This window comes from Nicotiana sylvestris, chromosome 3, assembly GCF_000393655.2.
Source record: "Nicotiana sylvestris chromosome 3, ASM39365v2, whole genome shotgun sequence".
Taxonomy (NCBI): Eukaryota; Viridiplantae; Streptophyta; class Magnoliopsida; order Solanales; family Solanaceae; genus Nicotiana; species Nicotiana sylvestris.
In genome coordinates this window covers 9,888,109-9,904,845 of record NC_091059.1, presented here as the reverse complement: position 1 = coordinate 9,904,845, position 16,737 = coordinate 9,888,109, and the positions used below count along the sequence as shown (strand labels likewise).

At 42.9% G+C, this 16,737-nt stretch overlaps 2 protein-coding genes across 2 annotated transcripts; both read left to right on the top strand.

Moving 5' to 3' along the window:
* Positions 1-3,876: 3,876 nt before the first annotated feature.
* On the top strand, positions 3,877-4,886 carry LOC138887028 (uncharacterized). The gene is made up of 2 exons (XM_070168739.1): positions 3,877-4,193; positions 4,562-4,886. The coding sequence occupies exons 1-2, from the start codon at positions 3,877-3,879 to the stop codon at positions 4,884-4,886; spliced, it is 642 nt and encodes a 213-aa protein (XP_070024840.1).
* A 777-nt stretch (positions 4,887-5,663) lies between these two features.
* Positions 5,664-6,059, top strand: LOC138887027 (uncharacterized). Its single transcript, XM_070168738.1, has one exon. The coding sequence runs from the start codon at positions 5,664-5,666 to the stop codon at positions 6,057-6,059; it is 396 nt and encodes a 131-aa protein (XP_070024839.1).
* Positions 6,060-16,737: the final 10,678 nt, after the last annotated feature.

Sequence of the window (16,737 nt, the reverse complement as noted above, 5' to 3'; positions counted from 1 at the left end):
TGCCACGACCCTAGTGCCTTTCTCCCTATTAGTTACAAACTTGCAATATTTCCTTAGCATAATTTAGTATTAATCTTTTAGTTCATAATAGTAGTTATTAATCCAAAGAAAACCCAAAATGTTAGGAGTGCAATTAGAAGTACAAACGCGATCCTAGGCTAAATAGACAATACAACTCCATTCCAAGCTCCCTATGGAAATTCGATCCCGAACCACTATTCGAGTAAAAGCTGTTAGTGACCCGCTCTCCATACATTCGTGTAGCATTGAGTCGGCAGCAATCAAGTCGATGTCGTTGTTGCCGGGGAGCTTACGGTGTTGACTATCTGTGTAGCTAGTTTTGTGTTTTGCTTCTCTTTCCTTCTTTTTACTAACTTTATTTGTGTCAATCACTCAGGTACACATGGATTTAAATACAAATGACCCTCTTAGCAACGTGGTCGTATGGCAGGAGGTTAAGGATCTAGAACAAGAAGATGTATTACCTCAAGCTCCAAGGAGAGGTCGAAATGCCAATGCAAATGCCAATGAAAATGAGAACATACCAGACCCTCCCCCGCCTCCACCAAGATTGGCCCCAAGAGTTCTCTCTAATCAAGGGTACGCGAGTGCAATAGTTCCTCCAAAAATCTGAGCGGGGAACTTTCGGATTACAAATATTATGCTCACCTTGCTCGAACAACGAGATTATTTCACGGGTGCCTCCGATCAGAATGCTTATAAACATTTGAAAGGGTTTGTGGATACTTGTTGGGGTAGCAAGTAGACAAATGTCTCGGAGGATGAATTGAGACTTAGGCTTTTCCCGTTCTCACTTCGGGGAAAGGCATTGGATTGGTTAGAGAGGCTCCCCAATCATTCTATCACTACATGGGATGAATTGGCGGACAAGTTCATCGCTAAGTTCTTTTCTCCAAGTCATATGGCGGCGGTCCGTGATGAGATTTTGGCTTTCAAACAAGAGCCAATGGAACCCTTGCACGAGATATGGGAGAGATTTAGAACTATGGTGAAAGAGTGACCTAACAATGACATGAATGATGTGATGATTCAACAAACATTCTATAGGGGCATCAACACAACCAACCAATGTATTGTGAACCAATTTGTGGGAGGAAATTTTATGAAGCTTCCTTACAATGAAGCTTGTGATGTGTTAGATGAAATGGCCGATACTTCTTCGGCATGGCAAAGCCGGGCAAACGTTCCTCAAGGTGACCCTAATGTCATACATTTGCATAAGGAGTTGCATGATCACGGCCAAGCCATTGCCAAACTTACAACAACAATGAATCAATTGGCGAAGGTGCAATTACAACAAGTCCAAAACTCGTGCCAAATCAATGCCATGGAAGGAGTGAATATGATGAAAAGGAGGCAAAGAGGGAAACAACCTCAAGGAAATTTTGATAACTATGATGATGGTGGTGGTTATTCAAATGAATGCTATGATGATCAAAGTGAGGAAGTCCAATACGTCAACAACTACCAAGGGAATAGAGGAAATCAAGGGAACCAACAATGGAGACCCCAAGGAAATTGGGGCAATCAACAAGGTGGTAATTGGAACAATAACAACAACCAAGGTGGAAATTAGGGGAACAACAATTCGGGCAATCAAGGGCATTGGAACAGAAACAACAACAACAATTGGAACAACAACAATGGTCAAGGTGGATGGAATAACAATGGTAGTCAAGGTAATCAGGGGCAAGGCTTTCAAAGGCCTCCGATGTTTCAACAACTGAACAACCCACCGCTGTTTCAATCTCAAGGGTCTAGTTCTTTGGGAAATGATTTTGGGAGAATTGAAGTTATGTTTGAGCAAATGATGAAGAAGAACCAAGACTCCGATGCTCAATTGGCTTCCCACAACACTTCTATCCGTAACTTGGAGGTGTAACTTGGCCAAATTTCTCAAACTTTAAATACTCGCCCAAAGGGTGCTCTACCAAGTGATACGGTAGTAAACCCTAAGGGTGGGCACAACAATCATGTGATGGCGGTGACAACGCGAAACGGAAGAGGCGGTGATGTGCATGCCTCAAGAAGAAATCAAGTTATGGTTGATGAAGATAAGTTGCGAGATGATGATATGCCTTTGGTGGTTGAGGATGTAGTGGAACCCAATGTGAACAATAATGTGCGGATTGATATTAATGATGTTGAGAAGGAGACACAAGAGGTCGTGAACCCATCTAGGGAACACGTGATTGATATACCCAAGCCGGTGGTGCCCAAAGCCAAGGCACCCTTGCCTAGGCCTCCTCCACCCTATCCTCAACGGTTGGCAAAGCAAAAGGGTGACAACCAATTCAAGAAATTCATTGAGATGATGAAGAGTCTAACTATCACCGTGCCATTAGTGGAAGCACTCGAGCAAATGCCGGGGTACGCAAAGTTCATGAAGGATTTGGTTATGAAAAAGAGGTCAATGGAGTGTGAGACAATCAAGATGACTCATCAAGTGAACGCAATTGTACATTCTATGGCTCCAAAACTTGAGGACTCTGGTGCATTCACTATCCCATGTACCATTGGAAGTGCTGACTTTGCAAAAGCCCTTTGTGACTTGGGGGCGAGTATAAACTTAATGCCATATTCGGTCTTCAAGACCTTGGGAATCGGACAAACTCGTCCAACTTCAATAAGGCTCCAAATGGTGGATCGGTCAATAAAGCGGCCTATGGGTATAATCGATGATGTCCTTGTTCGTGTTGATAAATTTATCTTGCCGACCAATTTCGTCATACTAGATTGTGAGGTGGACTTTGAAGTCCCAATTATTCTTGGAAGACCTTTCCTAGCTACGGGGAAGGCTTTGGTCGATGTTGAGGCGGGAGAGTTGACCTTCCGTGTTGGTGATGAAAAGGTGGTATTCCATGTGTCCAAGTCTATGAGGCAACCAAATAGCACCGAGGTGTGCTCGTTTGTTGACATTGTCAAGGCAGTGGTAGTGGATGACACAAGCGCAATGATTAATATTGAAGATCCACTTGAAGCTGTGCTTTTGAACATGGATGTTAATGATGATGTCGGGAGAGTGGAATGTGTAAATGCATTGCATGGTATGGTATCATATTCTTATGATCCTAGGAAGTTATCCTTGGATCTTGAGAATCGCAAAATCCACCAATCAAGCCATCTATTGAGGAGCCTCCAGTGTTGGAGTTGAAACCACTTCCTGCTCACCTCAGGTATGAATTCTTGGGCCCTAATTTCACTTCGCATGTTATTCATTTGTCTTGCTTGACTAACGTGTAGGTTGACGCCACCTTGGCAGTTCTACAAAAGCGCAAGAGGGCGATTGGATGGACATTGGCCGATATTTGGGGTATAAGCCCTGCCTTTTGCATGCATAAGATCATTTTGGAGGAGGATGCAAGGCCTTCACTTGAACATCAAAGGAGACTCAACGAAGCTATGAAAGAAGTGGTTAAGAAAGAAGTTATCAAGTGGCTTGACACCGGTGTGGTATATCCAATTTATGACAGTTCATGGACTTCTCTGGTGCAATATATACCGAAGAAGGGCAGAATGACGGTGGTGACCAATGACAACAATGAGCTTATTCCTACTCGTACTGTGACGGATTGGAGAGTATGTATGGACTACCGAAAGCTTAATAAGGTGACTCGAAAGGATCATTTACCGTTGTCGTTCCTTGACCAAATGCTTGATCGTCTTGCGGGCCGGTCATTCTATTGCTTTTTGGATGGTTACTCGGGGCACAATCAAATTCTCATTGCACCGGAAGACCAAGAGAAAACGACCTTTACATGTCCTTATGGCACATTCGCGTTCTCGAGGATGCCATTTGGATTGTATAATGCTCCAGAGACCTTCTAACGTTGTATGATGGCAATTTTCACCGACATGGTGAAAGATATATTTGAGGTATTTATGGATGATTTTAGCATGGTTGGGGACTCTTTTGGAGAATGCTTGCAAAATCTAGACCGTGTGTTGGCCCGATGTAAAGACACGAACCTAGTTCTCAATTGGGAGAAGTGTCATTTTATGGTAGAAGAGGGTATTGTGTTGGGTCACAAGATTTCGAAGAGAGGTATTGAAGTTGACAAAGCCAAGATCGAAGTTATTTCAAGGCTACCTCCCCCCACTTTTGTCAAAGGGGTGAGGAGTTTTCTTGGGCACGTGGTTTCTACCGAAGGTTCATCAAAGATTTTTCTAAGGTAGTTAACCCGTTGTGCAAGTTGTTAGAGAATGAGGGCAAGTTTGTCTTTGATGAGAAATGCATGGAGGCTTTCGAGCTTCTAAAACATAAGTTGACAACAACCCCTATCATTACCGCACCCAATTGGAGCTTGCCTTTCGAGCTCATGTGCGACGCTAGTGATGTTGCGGTAGGGGCGGTCTTGGGCCAAAGAATCAACAAGATGTTCCATCCAATGTACTACTCAAGCAAGACTATAAATGAAGCTCAAAGAAATTATACGGTCACCAAGAAGGAATTGCTAGCTATTGTTTTTGCCATGGAAAAGTTCCGACCATACCTCATGGGGACCAAAGTGATTATCTATACCGATCATGTTGTCCTTAGGTATTTTATGACCAAGAAAGATTCCAAGGAGAGATTGATGAGATGGGTGTTACTTCTTCAAGAATTTGATCTAGAAATTATGGACCGGAAAGGGAGTGAAAATCAAGTGGCGGACCACTTGTCCTGTTTGGAGGAGGATGGGAGACCTTCTGACGGCCTTGAGATCAATGATACATTTTTGGATGAACAACTCCTCGCAGTGTCAATGCATGATATGTTGTGGTTTGCCGATGTCGCCAACTATATTGTGACCGGTATAATACCGTATGAGCTCTCTTCTAACCAAAGGAAGAAGCTCAAGTGGGATAGTTTGGATTATTATTAGGATGAGCCATATTTATTTATGATTTGCACCAATGGTGTGATTCATCGATGTGTCCCAGAAGAAGAACAATTAAGTATTTTGGAGGCTTGCCATTCCTCCCCCTATGGTGGCCATCATGGCGGGGTGAGGACGGCCTCTAAGGTGCTTAGTTGTGGTTTCTATTGGCCCTCCTTATTTAAATATGCTAGTGATTTTGTTAAGAGATGTGATTAATGCCAACGAGCCAGTGGGATTTCTAAAAAGGATGAGATGCCTCTCAACACAATTCTTGAGGTGGATATTTTTTATGTTTGGGGTATTGACTTTATGGGTCCTTTCGTGAGCTCTTGTGGGAACACTTATATTTTGGTGGCGGTGTATTATGTTTCGAAATGGGTTGAAGTTGTGGCTTTGACCAACAATGAGGCCCGAAGTGTGGTGGCATTTCTGAAAAAGTGTATCTTCACAAGGTTTGGCACCCCCCGTGCTATCATTAGTGATAGGGGATCTCACTTTTGCAACAAGGCTTTCGATTCATTGCTTGCCAAGTATAGAGTAAATCACAAAGTGACCACCCCCTATCATCCTCAAGCTAGTGGTCAGGAGGAAGTTTCCAACCGAGAAATTAAGAGTATCATGTCCAAAACTATCAATGCCAATAGGACCGATTGGTCGAAGAAATTAGATGATGCTCTTTGGGCCTATCGGATGGCTTACAAGACCCCAATTAGTATGTCTCCGTACCGGTTGGTGTTTGGGAAAGCTTGTCATCTCCCGGTGTAATTGGAGCATAAGGCTATGTGGGCCTTGAGGAAGTTGAACTTAGAATGGGATGTCGCGGCGAATCTCCGGGTTGAGCAACTCAATGAGCTTGACGAGTTTAGATTTCATGCCTACTCCAGCTCGTCCTTGTACAAGGACAAGATGAAGTATCTTCACGATAAATATGCCCGGGTAAAGAAATTCAAGGTTGGTGATATGGTTCTTCTTTTCAACTCTCGGTTGAGGTTATTCCCGGGAAAGCTCAAGTCTAAGTGGAGTGGTCCATTTGAAGTTGTTGGTGTAACCCCATTTGGCACTATTGATCTCAAGAACAAAAATAGTGAAGTTTTCCGAGTCAATGGGCATCATGTCAAGCATTATTTGGGGAAGTTTGATGACAGCCATGTGGTGGCACTCATACATTTGAAGTGATATTGATGGGAACATGCGTCGTGCCGCGACGTTAAATCAGGCGCTTCTTGGGAGGCAACCCATGTCTTTTTCTTTTTCTTTGATTTTCTTTGTAGATTAGGATTTTTGAGCTAATTGTTTGTGAGATGTTACAGGACTTGTGTTGAAACATTGCAAAACAAAGTGTAAAAATGCACAGTCTCTGAAGAATGCCAGTGCGGCTGCATCCCAGATTGTGCGGTCCGCACTAGCACAAGAGGAACAAGTCTGGTCTCTGAAGCTAACCACGCGGCCGCGGTCATGATTACGCGGTCCGTGTGGCCCTGACGCGGCCGCACCCGTAGTTCACGTGGCCCACGGTGGCCTTGGTATTGAAAGCTAAGAAGTCTCCAACGCGGTCGCGTCCCTATTTGTGCGGTCCACGCTGGCCCCGCACGGCAGCACCTCCTTTTTATGCGGCCCGCGTGGGTGAGTTTCAGAGAGATTAAGTTTTTGTTAGTTGGTCAGTGCGGCCTGCAGTCATGATCTAGCGGCCCGCGGTGCCTCCCATGCGGCCGCACCCCTGATTGTGCGGCCGTAGTGGCATGTCTGCAAGGTGTATGCAATTTTTCCCCTGCTATTCTTATGCAATTATTTTATCACTTTATACATTGCATATGCTTAAACTAACAAAGTTAGACGTGTTTGCTTGCAGAAAATGGTAAAACAAAGAGGACGAGGTGACTCCTCCCGGGTAGGAAAAGCTAAACAAACCAAACTCACTCCCCGACCAAAGCTGAAAACAAGGAAACAAGTCGTGAGTGAGGATGAGCAATCGGGGAGTGAGTAACTTCCCTCTCAGGACATCTCAGCTGACTCGGGGCAAGCCCCCTCAGTCCTAATTCCACCTTCAGCCCAAGCTCCACAGGTTGTATAGTCTGAGTCATCTAATGGCTCAGCAGCAGGTAGCGGCGAATACTCCACCTCCCCCACAGCTTCAGTATCTGGGAAGAGTGTAGCAGGTGGTGACAACAGTGATGATGAGGTCCCAGGTAGTGGGGTTCCCGAGGTTGATGGTATAGAACGAACAAGGAAAGTGGAAGTGTGGGAGGACCGCTTTGTTAGTCAAGTGGTCTTCAACAAATTCTGATAAATGTGGACCAAAAGGAAACTAATCACAGAGAGGAGCATAATCACCCGGGACTTATTGCCATTACTCCCCAATGTATACGATCAATTTCAAACCAGAGTTGGGTGGGAGCATTTTAGCTATGATTTGGTTGATGCAAACGAGCACATGGTCAAGGAGTTTTATTGCAACGTAGCCTACACCAAAAAGGACTCCACTGTGACCAAAGTGCGAAACAAGATTGTTGTGTTTTCTAGGAAGGCGTTCAATGAATATTTGGGTTTCGATGATGAAGATGAGACTCAATACAATGAGAAGCTGGATATGAAGGAGGAGGTTCGCCCATGGTTGGCGAAGTATTTGGCTCATTCGGGCACTGTTCCGGATTGGATACAAGCGGGGGTAAAGATTTTGAGAAAGAACTTGAATTTCGAGGCTAGATGGTGGCTCACTTTTGTGTGCAACAGGCTTGACCCCACTTCCCATGACCTGACTATCCCACTCCCCCGTGTTGTGATGATTGCATCTATCATGGTTGGTTTCCCCATCAATATGGGGAATTTAATGTATAGGGAGATCACTTCAATGGGGATTGACAGCGTCTGGAACTATCCATATCCAAACACCCTCACCATGTATGTTCGGGACTTAGAGGTGAAGAAGAAGTCCTATTATGTTAAAGTTCGCCCAGTGTCCCCATTCTCATGGTTCAGCATTTAAGGGTCGGACAACCCAAAGGAAAAAAGCACAAGGTATCCACTTCTGCCCCGACCGGCCACTCTGAGGAGCCAATTGCGGTATAGTCTACTATCGAGCCTTATACTGAGCTCCCCTCCATTCCAGTTGTCTCTGTTCTAGATGGTGTGCCCTCCTCCTCTACGGGTCCTAGTTCTTCAGCTGGCCCAACAGTCCCCTCTTCCCGGACCAACCCTTTGACAGCCCAGCAGTTAGCAAAGACCTTAGCCAGTTTAAACAACTGGATGTCAGTTGTGACATTCAAGTTGTCCATATTGGCCACTTCAGTTGAGGCTCATTCTGCACCAGCCACTGTCTAGATTCCTCAGTCTATTGAGGAAACTTTGAAGAAGCTCCTGGCCAACTAGGAGAAGATTATAGAGACTCGGGGTGCCTTGACTAAGGCAGTTGATGCACATGGCATAGCTCTGAAGGAGCTTGCCCGGGAGCATAAAAATATGAGAAAGTCGAGGGCATCTAAAGAGTCAGTGAAGGTGCTTTGAGCATATGTGAACAAGCTATTGGTAGATCAGCTGCCTTTAGACTTGTTATTTGGGGAGTCAGCCCCTCCAGCAGCAGCATCAGAGCCATAGCAGGAGTAGGCACCCAGGCCTCTGAGGAAGAAGAGGAAGTTGCCCAGCACTGAGGGAGTAGTGATTGAGCTAGAAGAGATTCAGGAGACTCCCTCCGGTGATGTACCAGATATTCAGCCGGTCCAGCAACATGACCTTGTCCCAGCAGCAGAGCAGTAGCAGGCCGGGAACCAGTCTGAGGTTCCCGCCCATACAGAGGATCAGGGGACCACTGAGGAGCCTATGTAGATGGACCAGGCCTAGGGAGCCCTCTATATCCTTTATCTGATATTTTGTGCTTATTTTGGTAGTTGGCATTGGGTACAATGCCAACTCTTATTCTAGGGGTGCGCCCTACTTTTTTTCTATTTGGATGATTGTATATATTAGATACTTCTTTTATGTTTTTTATTTGATTGTCTAGTTGGTCTGTACATAACTTTACATTTTAGCTACTTTTCTCGTACTTTTTGTCTTGGTTTGTATATAAAGTTACTTTATGTATATATTCATCCCCCGTTGTATATTCTACTCCCCCATTGTACATATTCATTCGGTTTTCTATTTTTGCAAATGTTTCCATTTTTAGCTTCGTAGATAGGCTCGCAGCCTTTTGTTTTGTTTGGCGTTTTCAATAAGCCCTTAGTTTTCTTAATGCCACGGTTCTTTCCAAGGGTGGAGTGTTGTGCAAACCGGGTGGCTCTTCCCAATGATATATGGCATGACAACCTTCTTAAGGGTTTGAGTCCGTTTTTTATTTTGATATTTTGTAGTTAAGGGTACCTCAGGCAAAGCATCTCTTGGGCCTAACACATTTGCCTTTTATCCCATGATCAAAGACATAATGTTGTGTTTAGGATGGTCAAAGTCGTGGCCTTGAGACTCTTGTGTTGACCAAACAATCATCATGTGGTCGTTTTTGACCATTGTGCGCTTGAATCGTAACTAAGGTCGTTGTGGGCCCTCGACTCGATGTCTTTAGCAATCCTTGAGTGTGTGTGGTGAGAATTTGAATTGTGAGTCCAAGTCCCGAGCCGATGGTCTAGAACTTTCCCTGAATGTTTGTTGAGGAGAAATCCTTGGTGAAATTTGACTTGAGAAGTGATTATAGGCTCTCCTTGATCCAAATGCTAAGTTGAACAATTCCATAGCCTACCAATGAAATGATTCCCTAGTTAACCCTTTTGAGCCTTGAACCTTTTTCTTTCAAGAACCAAAGCTACAAGCCTATACTCGTTCTTAATGATGCCCTCTCTTGTCACCCAAATCTTCCCTTGAGTAATGGCAAATGTCTAAGTTTGGGCGGAGAGACAAGAAAAGAAACAATGTGGTAAAAGGTACAAAAGCAAAAGAAAAGGAAGACAATGAAAAAGAAAGAAAAGAAAAGACAAAAAGAAAGACCAATGTGAATAAGAACAAAAAGGGGATTCAAAGAAAACAAAAGTGAAAAGGTTGTGGAAAAAGTAGAAAAAGGAGAAATGTTTTGAATCGCATAAGAAAGAGTGACAATGTGTCTCTCTAACCCCTTGAAAAGAAGTGAATACTCCAATGAGTCAAGAAAGTGTGCCAAAATGAATCAAAAGAAGACCTTAAGGGAAGATTGTACCCACTCGAACAAAAACATATCCTACCCTTACCCAAAAACCTTTACAATGACTCCACAAAAGCTCTATATGATCTTGAGTTGAAGGAAACCTACATAAGTGGATACTTACATAAGGGGCAAGCATATGGTACTTAGATTCGGACTTCTGACCTTCTTTTTTAGAGAGATGAGTGAAAGTCCATCAACCATGGTTTGTGTATCAATACTCTAAAAGGTGAGGTTCACTTAGGGAGAGTTGAAGATGTGTGAGTTTGGGTTCCACAATGACCAAAGTAATTGAGAGAAGTTCCTTGATGAAATGTGTCAAATCTTGATGTTCTTGTGTCACACTTGATCCACAATTTTCAAAGTTTAAATGTGTTAATGATGCATTCGTATTGAGGGCAATTGCTAGTCCCAATTGATGCTTGTTGAGGTGACTTTAGGATAGCTAGAATTACTTGGATGTTTTCTTTAAGGGGTGGGTCTTATTTTGTTTGCTTGAGGACAAGCAAAGGTTTAAGTTTGGGGGAGTTGATAAGTAAGATTTTAACGTGTTTTATACCCTTACTTGCCTATGCTTTGAGTATTTGCTACAAAATAGTACCAAAATGCTTACAGGTTATGCTTGATTGTAGGTTTGATCTACAAAGTGACAAAATGTCAAAGATTGGCTCAAAACGGAGTGAAACCTGCTCAAGTATCAAAGGCCAAGTGAAGTGGTGGAATAGGATCCTGGTAGGGACCGCACAATTGTGCATGAAGCCGCACTAGGGGGGTTCAGAGAAGTGCAAAGTCAAGATTTTAACCATGCGGCCGCAGTTAGATTTAGGCGGCGCGCGTTCAGCTCGCGCGGCCGTGCCATTACGTCATGCGGTCCGCGCCAAGGGGTTCAGAGAAGATGTAGTTTTGGGCAATTGCAGGCCACGCGGCCGCGGTCACTATCACGCGGCCCGTGCCACACCTTCACGCGGTCGCGCCACATCTTTACGCGGTCTGCGCCAGCCACTTCAGAGAGATAGAAATGGAATTCAAACCAGCCAGTACGGCCGCGGTCATAAGTGTGAGGTCCGCACTGACCCCGTAGAGGCAATTTTGTCCAGTTTTTTCAGCCCACTATAAATAGAATATTTTACCATTTTTAGGTTAAGTTTTATGTATTGAACAGATCTACACTCGTGAGGACCAACGTTTTGGCTTATTTTGGCATCTTAGCTTTAGTTTCTCCATAGATTCTTGTAGTTTTACTTTAGTTATTAATTAATATGGTTATTTATTCTTCTGTTTCTCTTTCAATTATGTCTAGCTAAACCCATTTCTAGGGTTGTGGCTCAACCCTAGTGTGGGTAATTGATGGGTGTTGCTTTCTAATGATAGATTGATCTTGGGTGTTCGTTATTTGGGTTAATTTTATGCTTTAATTAAGGATTGGTGGTTGCAAACATTGACTCTAGCTTAGTGAGTTTTGACTCTTCTTGAGAAAGAGAGTCTATGACCCCAAAATAGACGCAACAAGGAACTGGGATGGATCCATGAGAAATGGTAGTCCCAATTAACGAGTTAAATCTCGAGAGAGTAATCACCCTACTTGAATCCTAGTTTCTTGGTCTAATTGGCCTACCCAATTGGTCTCGAGAGAGTTAATTAGGAAAAATCATTCTCTCTACCGAGAGGTGTGAGAGTGGGTACAATTGTGCAACGGTTATAACATAAATCCCAAATATGTCAATCTATGATTAGTAATTTCTACCTGTTAGTTAACCACCTATGTGATGCCACGACCCTAGTGCCTTTCTCCCTATTAGTTACAAACTTGCAATATTTTCTTAGCATAATTTAGTATTAATATTTAGTTCATAATAGTAGTTATTAATCTAAAGAAAATCCAAAATGTTAGGAGTGCAATTAGAAGTACAAACGCGATCCTAGGCTAAATAGACAATAACTCCATTCCAATCTCCCTGTGGAAATTCGATCCCGAACCACTATTCGGGTAAAAGCTGTTAGCGACCCGCTCTCCCTACATTCGTGTAGCGTTGAGTCGGCAATGATCAAGTAGATGTTGTGGTAGTGGCTGAAACCACCTGAGCCAGGCCAGTGCAAACTAATAATATCTGAGCCAAGGCCTCCTGAAAACCCAGAATCACAATGGGCACCGCCGGTGCCTGAACAGGTGTTATTGGAGCATCTGCAGCTGGAGCCTGATCCTAGGCTGGGGCAGCTGATAGATCTACAGGTGCTGCCCTCGTTGCTCTGCCTCTACTACGACCACAACCGCGTCCACGGCCTCCAGTGGCCTCAGTGGGTGGTGCTGGTGGTTGTCCGTCTCATCCGGTAGCGCGAGTCCTTGCCATCTGTGAGAGAATAGATTATAGAAGTTTAGTTCTCAGATCAACACAGTCGCACGACAATAATTTCAAGAATATGAAGTTTTCCTAAAGGTTCTGCAGCCTCTCGAGGATAAATACAGACGTCTCCATACCGATCCGCAAGACTCTACAAAACCTGCTCATGACTCGTAAGACCTATGTAACCTAGGCTCTGATACCAACTTGTCACAACCCAATTCCTGAACCCGATCGTGATGGAGCCTCTCGTGAAGACAAGGTCAGCCGAACAGAACGAAACACCTCTTTTAACATTTAATTAACATAAATAAGTCTAAACATGATTAATTATAGTCATAAGTGCGGAATAAAATAATAAAACAGGGAAACCATCCCGACACAGCCCAAATCGGGGTGTCACAAGTCATGAGCTACTATAGAGTCTACTAAAATTCTACAAGGTCTGGAACTTAGTACAAAGTCTGAATATAACATAAGTAATGAAGATAAGGGAGAAACGGGGCTGCGGACGTCAACAAATACCTCGTCACTCCTAGTCACCGCCTGGTCTAGAAGGAATCAGCGCTCAGGAGCAAACTCTGCTATGCCTGTATCTGCACGCACACATTGCAGGGAGTAATGTGAGTACTCCGACCTAGTGAGTAATAGGTATAAATAATGGCTGAAAGCATGAAATCTCATAATGGAACAAGGAAATACTATCTAAGCAGTAAAATCAATTAAGCAGTGAAGTATCAAATAACTCTCTTTAAAACTGGTAAAACAGATAATTTAACAGATGAAATATAGATAGAAATCTGTCCCTCGGGCTCAATATCAATCTCTCAGAACAGTATCAGCCCCTCGGGCTCAGTATCACTCACTCATCATAATATCATCCCCTCGGGCTCTCTCTCATATCACATAGGTACCCGCGCTCACTATGAGTGTGCAGACTCTGGAGGGGCCCCTTACGGCCCAATTGCTATATCAACATAAGGCCTGAAAGCCTGCTTACATCATTCATAAGGCCTGAAAGCCTCCTTACATCACTCACAAGGCCTGAAAGCCTTCTCACATCACTCATAAGGCCTGAAAGTCTTCTCACATCACTCAGCATATCCTCACATATGGCCCTCGGCCTTAATCAATCCGAAAATCATCACAAGAAAACATTAATTTAAGACAAGACATCAATAAATAAAGAAGGATGAAAAGGGGTCATAGGGTTAAAATATAATATGGATCACTTTGGTGCAATACCCAGCAATCATTCTCACACGAGATATTAGCGCACCAGTCATCATATCCATATTCTACACTTCCCACCCCGTTAAGGTATTTAAATGCGATTAGTCTCGTTTTACTTATTGCATGCTAGTACTCGTCCCAACCTATCAGTCCTGGGGTATTAGAACTTCTAATCCTAAAAGGGGAAGAAAGGGATGGGGGCTTTGTATTGAGTTTCAAAGGATAAAAGTCTAATTCGTCATTCAAAACAGATACCAAATAGAGGAAAGAACAAGAAGACAAACCAAGGCTCAAAGAAACCCCTTAAAAGTGGCTGAGTTTGTAAAATAGTGTAAATCAACAGGACTGAGTTCAAATAGTATGTCAAAATAGTGAGGAAACAGTGCTAAAAAATCCCTGAAGGGTCCAGATAATTGGCACGAAGCCCCAAATATGGCATTAAGCCCAAGTCATGATGATAACAATTAAGTTTCAGTCAAATACGCGGTAAAACATCAATCCGGATGAACCAAGTCACAATGCCCAGTAATAAACGACCACGTGCTCGTCATTCAACGTGTATCTCACCTCAATATAGCACTACATTGTGCAATCCGGGGTTTCAAACCCTTAGGACATAATTTACAATCATTACTCACCTCAAGCCAGCCAAAACGCTAGCTCGCTATGCCCTAGCCTCTCGAACCGACCTACTCGCACGTCGAATCTGACCAAAACCACAACGAATATGTCACAATAGGCTAAGGGAACAATACCTAATCAAAAAATATCGAAAATCTCGAAATTAACAAAACTCGAGTGTCCCACTTATTGAAACTCAAAATATTTTACATCAACGGATTCCTTATCTCGCCACGAGTTCATACATATAAAAATCACAAGAATCGGAGTTCAATTGACCCCTCAAATCCTCGTTCTCAACTCTCTTAAGTTCAAGACCTAGCATCCATTTTTAAGCCTTGATTCCTTAATTTTTCAGTCTTAATTCATGTATTTGCACCATAAAATCGTTTTTTAAGTCCAAGAATCCTTACCTTATTGAAGCCCCTTGAAAACCCTCTTCAAAATCGCCCATAATACTCCAAGTCCAAAGTTAGAATGATAAACCTTTCAAAAATTCGTGAAGATGGACATTGATATTTCTACCCAGCTAAAACCGCTTCTATAGTTCCATTTCCGCTTATGAGGCACCGCTTCAGCGGTTCCTCTATCTGCTTTTGTGGACACTCACTTAACACCCCAGGCCGCTTCTGCGGCTCCAATTCTGCATCAGCGAAACCGCTTCTGCGGTCAACCTTTCCGCTTCTGTGGAAATCCACCTAGAGTCCAAAACCGCTTTTGCGACTACATCTTCGCACCTGCAATACCGCTTCTGCAGTTCAACTTCTGCAGAAGCGAAAATACTAGAAGCAGCAGCAACATCAACTTTACAAGTCCAAAAACTTCCCGATAGCTATCCGAAATCACCCCGAGGCCCCAGGGACCTCAACCAAAAGTACCAATACATCCTAAAACGTTATTCAAACTTGTTCCAATCATCAAAACACATCCAGCAACACTAAAATCATCAATTCTCATCGAATTCAAGTCTAAGTTCTTATGAAAATTCCGAAACACGCATTCGATCAAAAACTCAACCAAATCACCTCCGAATCACCTGAAATTTTGCACACACATCCCAAATCACCTAACGAAGCTATTGAAACTCTCGTAATTCTATTCCTACCCTCAGATCAAAATCTCACCTATCAACCGGAATTCGCCAAAATACTAACTTCGCCAATTCAAGAATATTTCTACATCAGGCCTCCAAAACCACTTCCGATCACGCTCCTAAGTCACCAATCATCCCGCGAAGCTAACGAAATTATCAGAAATCACATCCGAGCCCTCTAAATCATAAGTCAACATCCGGTTAACATTTTCCAAACTAAGCCTTCCTTAAAGAGACTAAGTGCCTCATTTCCTACCAAAACCAATCCAAATCAACCCGATCACATCCAATACCGATAATGAAGCATAGAGAAGCATAAAATGGGGGAAACGGAGCGGTAACTCATGAGACAACGATTCAGGTCGTCACAAAGGAGATGCAATCAGAAGAAGTTTAACCAAAAATTGAACTCAAAGTTCTTCCCTCTCATTTAAAATATGTTTATCTTGAGCAAGAGTTATTTCCAGTAGTTATTTCTCTTCTTTGACTGCAGAACAAGAAGAAAGACTAATTCAAATCTTAAAAGCACACAAAGGAGCTTTAGGAAGGACTATAGAGGATATCAAAGGGATTAGTCCAGCAATTTTTACGCATAGAATCCTCATGAAGGATAGCTACAAGCCAATAATCCAACCCCAAAGGAGATTGAATCCTGCAATGCAGGAAGTGGTGAAAAAGGAGATTGTCAAGCTTCTAGCAGCAGGTATTATTTACCTAATTTCAGATAGTCCTTGGGTAAGTCTATTTCAGGTAGTACCAAAGAAAGGAGGTATGACAGTTATAAAGAATGAAAATAATGAACTCATACCTACGGGGACTGTTATAGGATGGAGAGTCTGTATTGATTATAGATGTCTCAATGATGCTACCAGAAAAGATCATTTTCCGTTACCATTTATTGATCAAATGTTAGAAAGAATTGCAGGATATAGTTTTTACTATTTTCTTGATGGCTATTCAGGGTATAACCAAATACCAATTGCACCCGAAGATCAGGATAAGACAACTTTCACATGTCCTCATGGAACATATGTATACAGGAGAATGCCATTTGGTTTGTGCAACGCTCCTGCTACATTTCAACGTTGCATGTCAGCAATTTTTTCTGACATGACTGAAAAATTTCATGAAATTTTTATGGATGATTTACACTCTTTGGAAAAACATTTGAAGATTGTCTTTACCACTTGACTTTAGTTCTTAAGAGATGTGAAGAGACAAACTTGATTCTGAATTGGAAAAAATGTCATTTTATGCTTACAGAGGGAATTGTTTTAGGATAAAATCACGGCTAATGGGATAGAAGTTGATAAGGATAAAATTAATCTTATAGCAGGATTACCTCCTCCCACAACTGTTAAAGTCATTAGCAGCTTTCTAGGTCATGCGGGTTTTTACAGACGTTTC

Bases quoted from the DNA above. Each gene is read 5' to 3' on its own strand.
- LOC138887028 (XM_070168739.1), top strand. From the start codon at position 3,877: ATGGTGAAAGATATATTTGAGGTATTTATGGATGATTTTAGCATGGTT. The intron at 4,194-4,561 runs GTAGTTAACCCG...TGTTGTCCTTAG, and splicing joins TCATCAAAGATTTTTCTAAG to GTATTTTATGACCAAGAAAG.
- LOC138887027 (XM_070168738.1), top strand. From the start codon at position 5,664: ATGTGGGCCTTGAGGAAGTTGAACTTAGAATGGGATGTCGCGGCGAAT.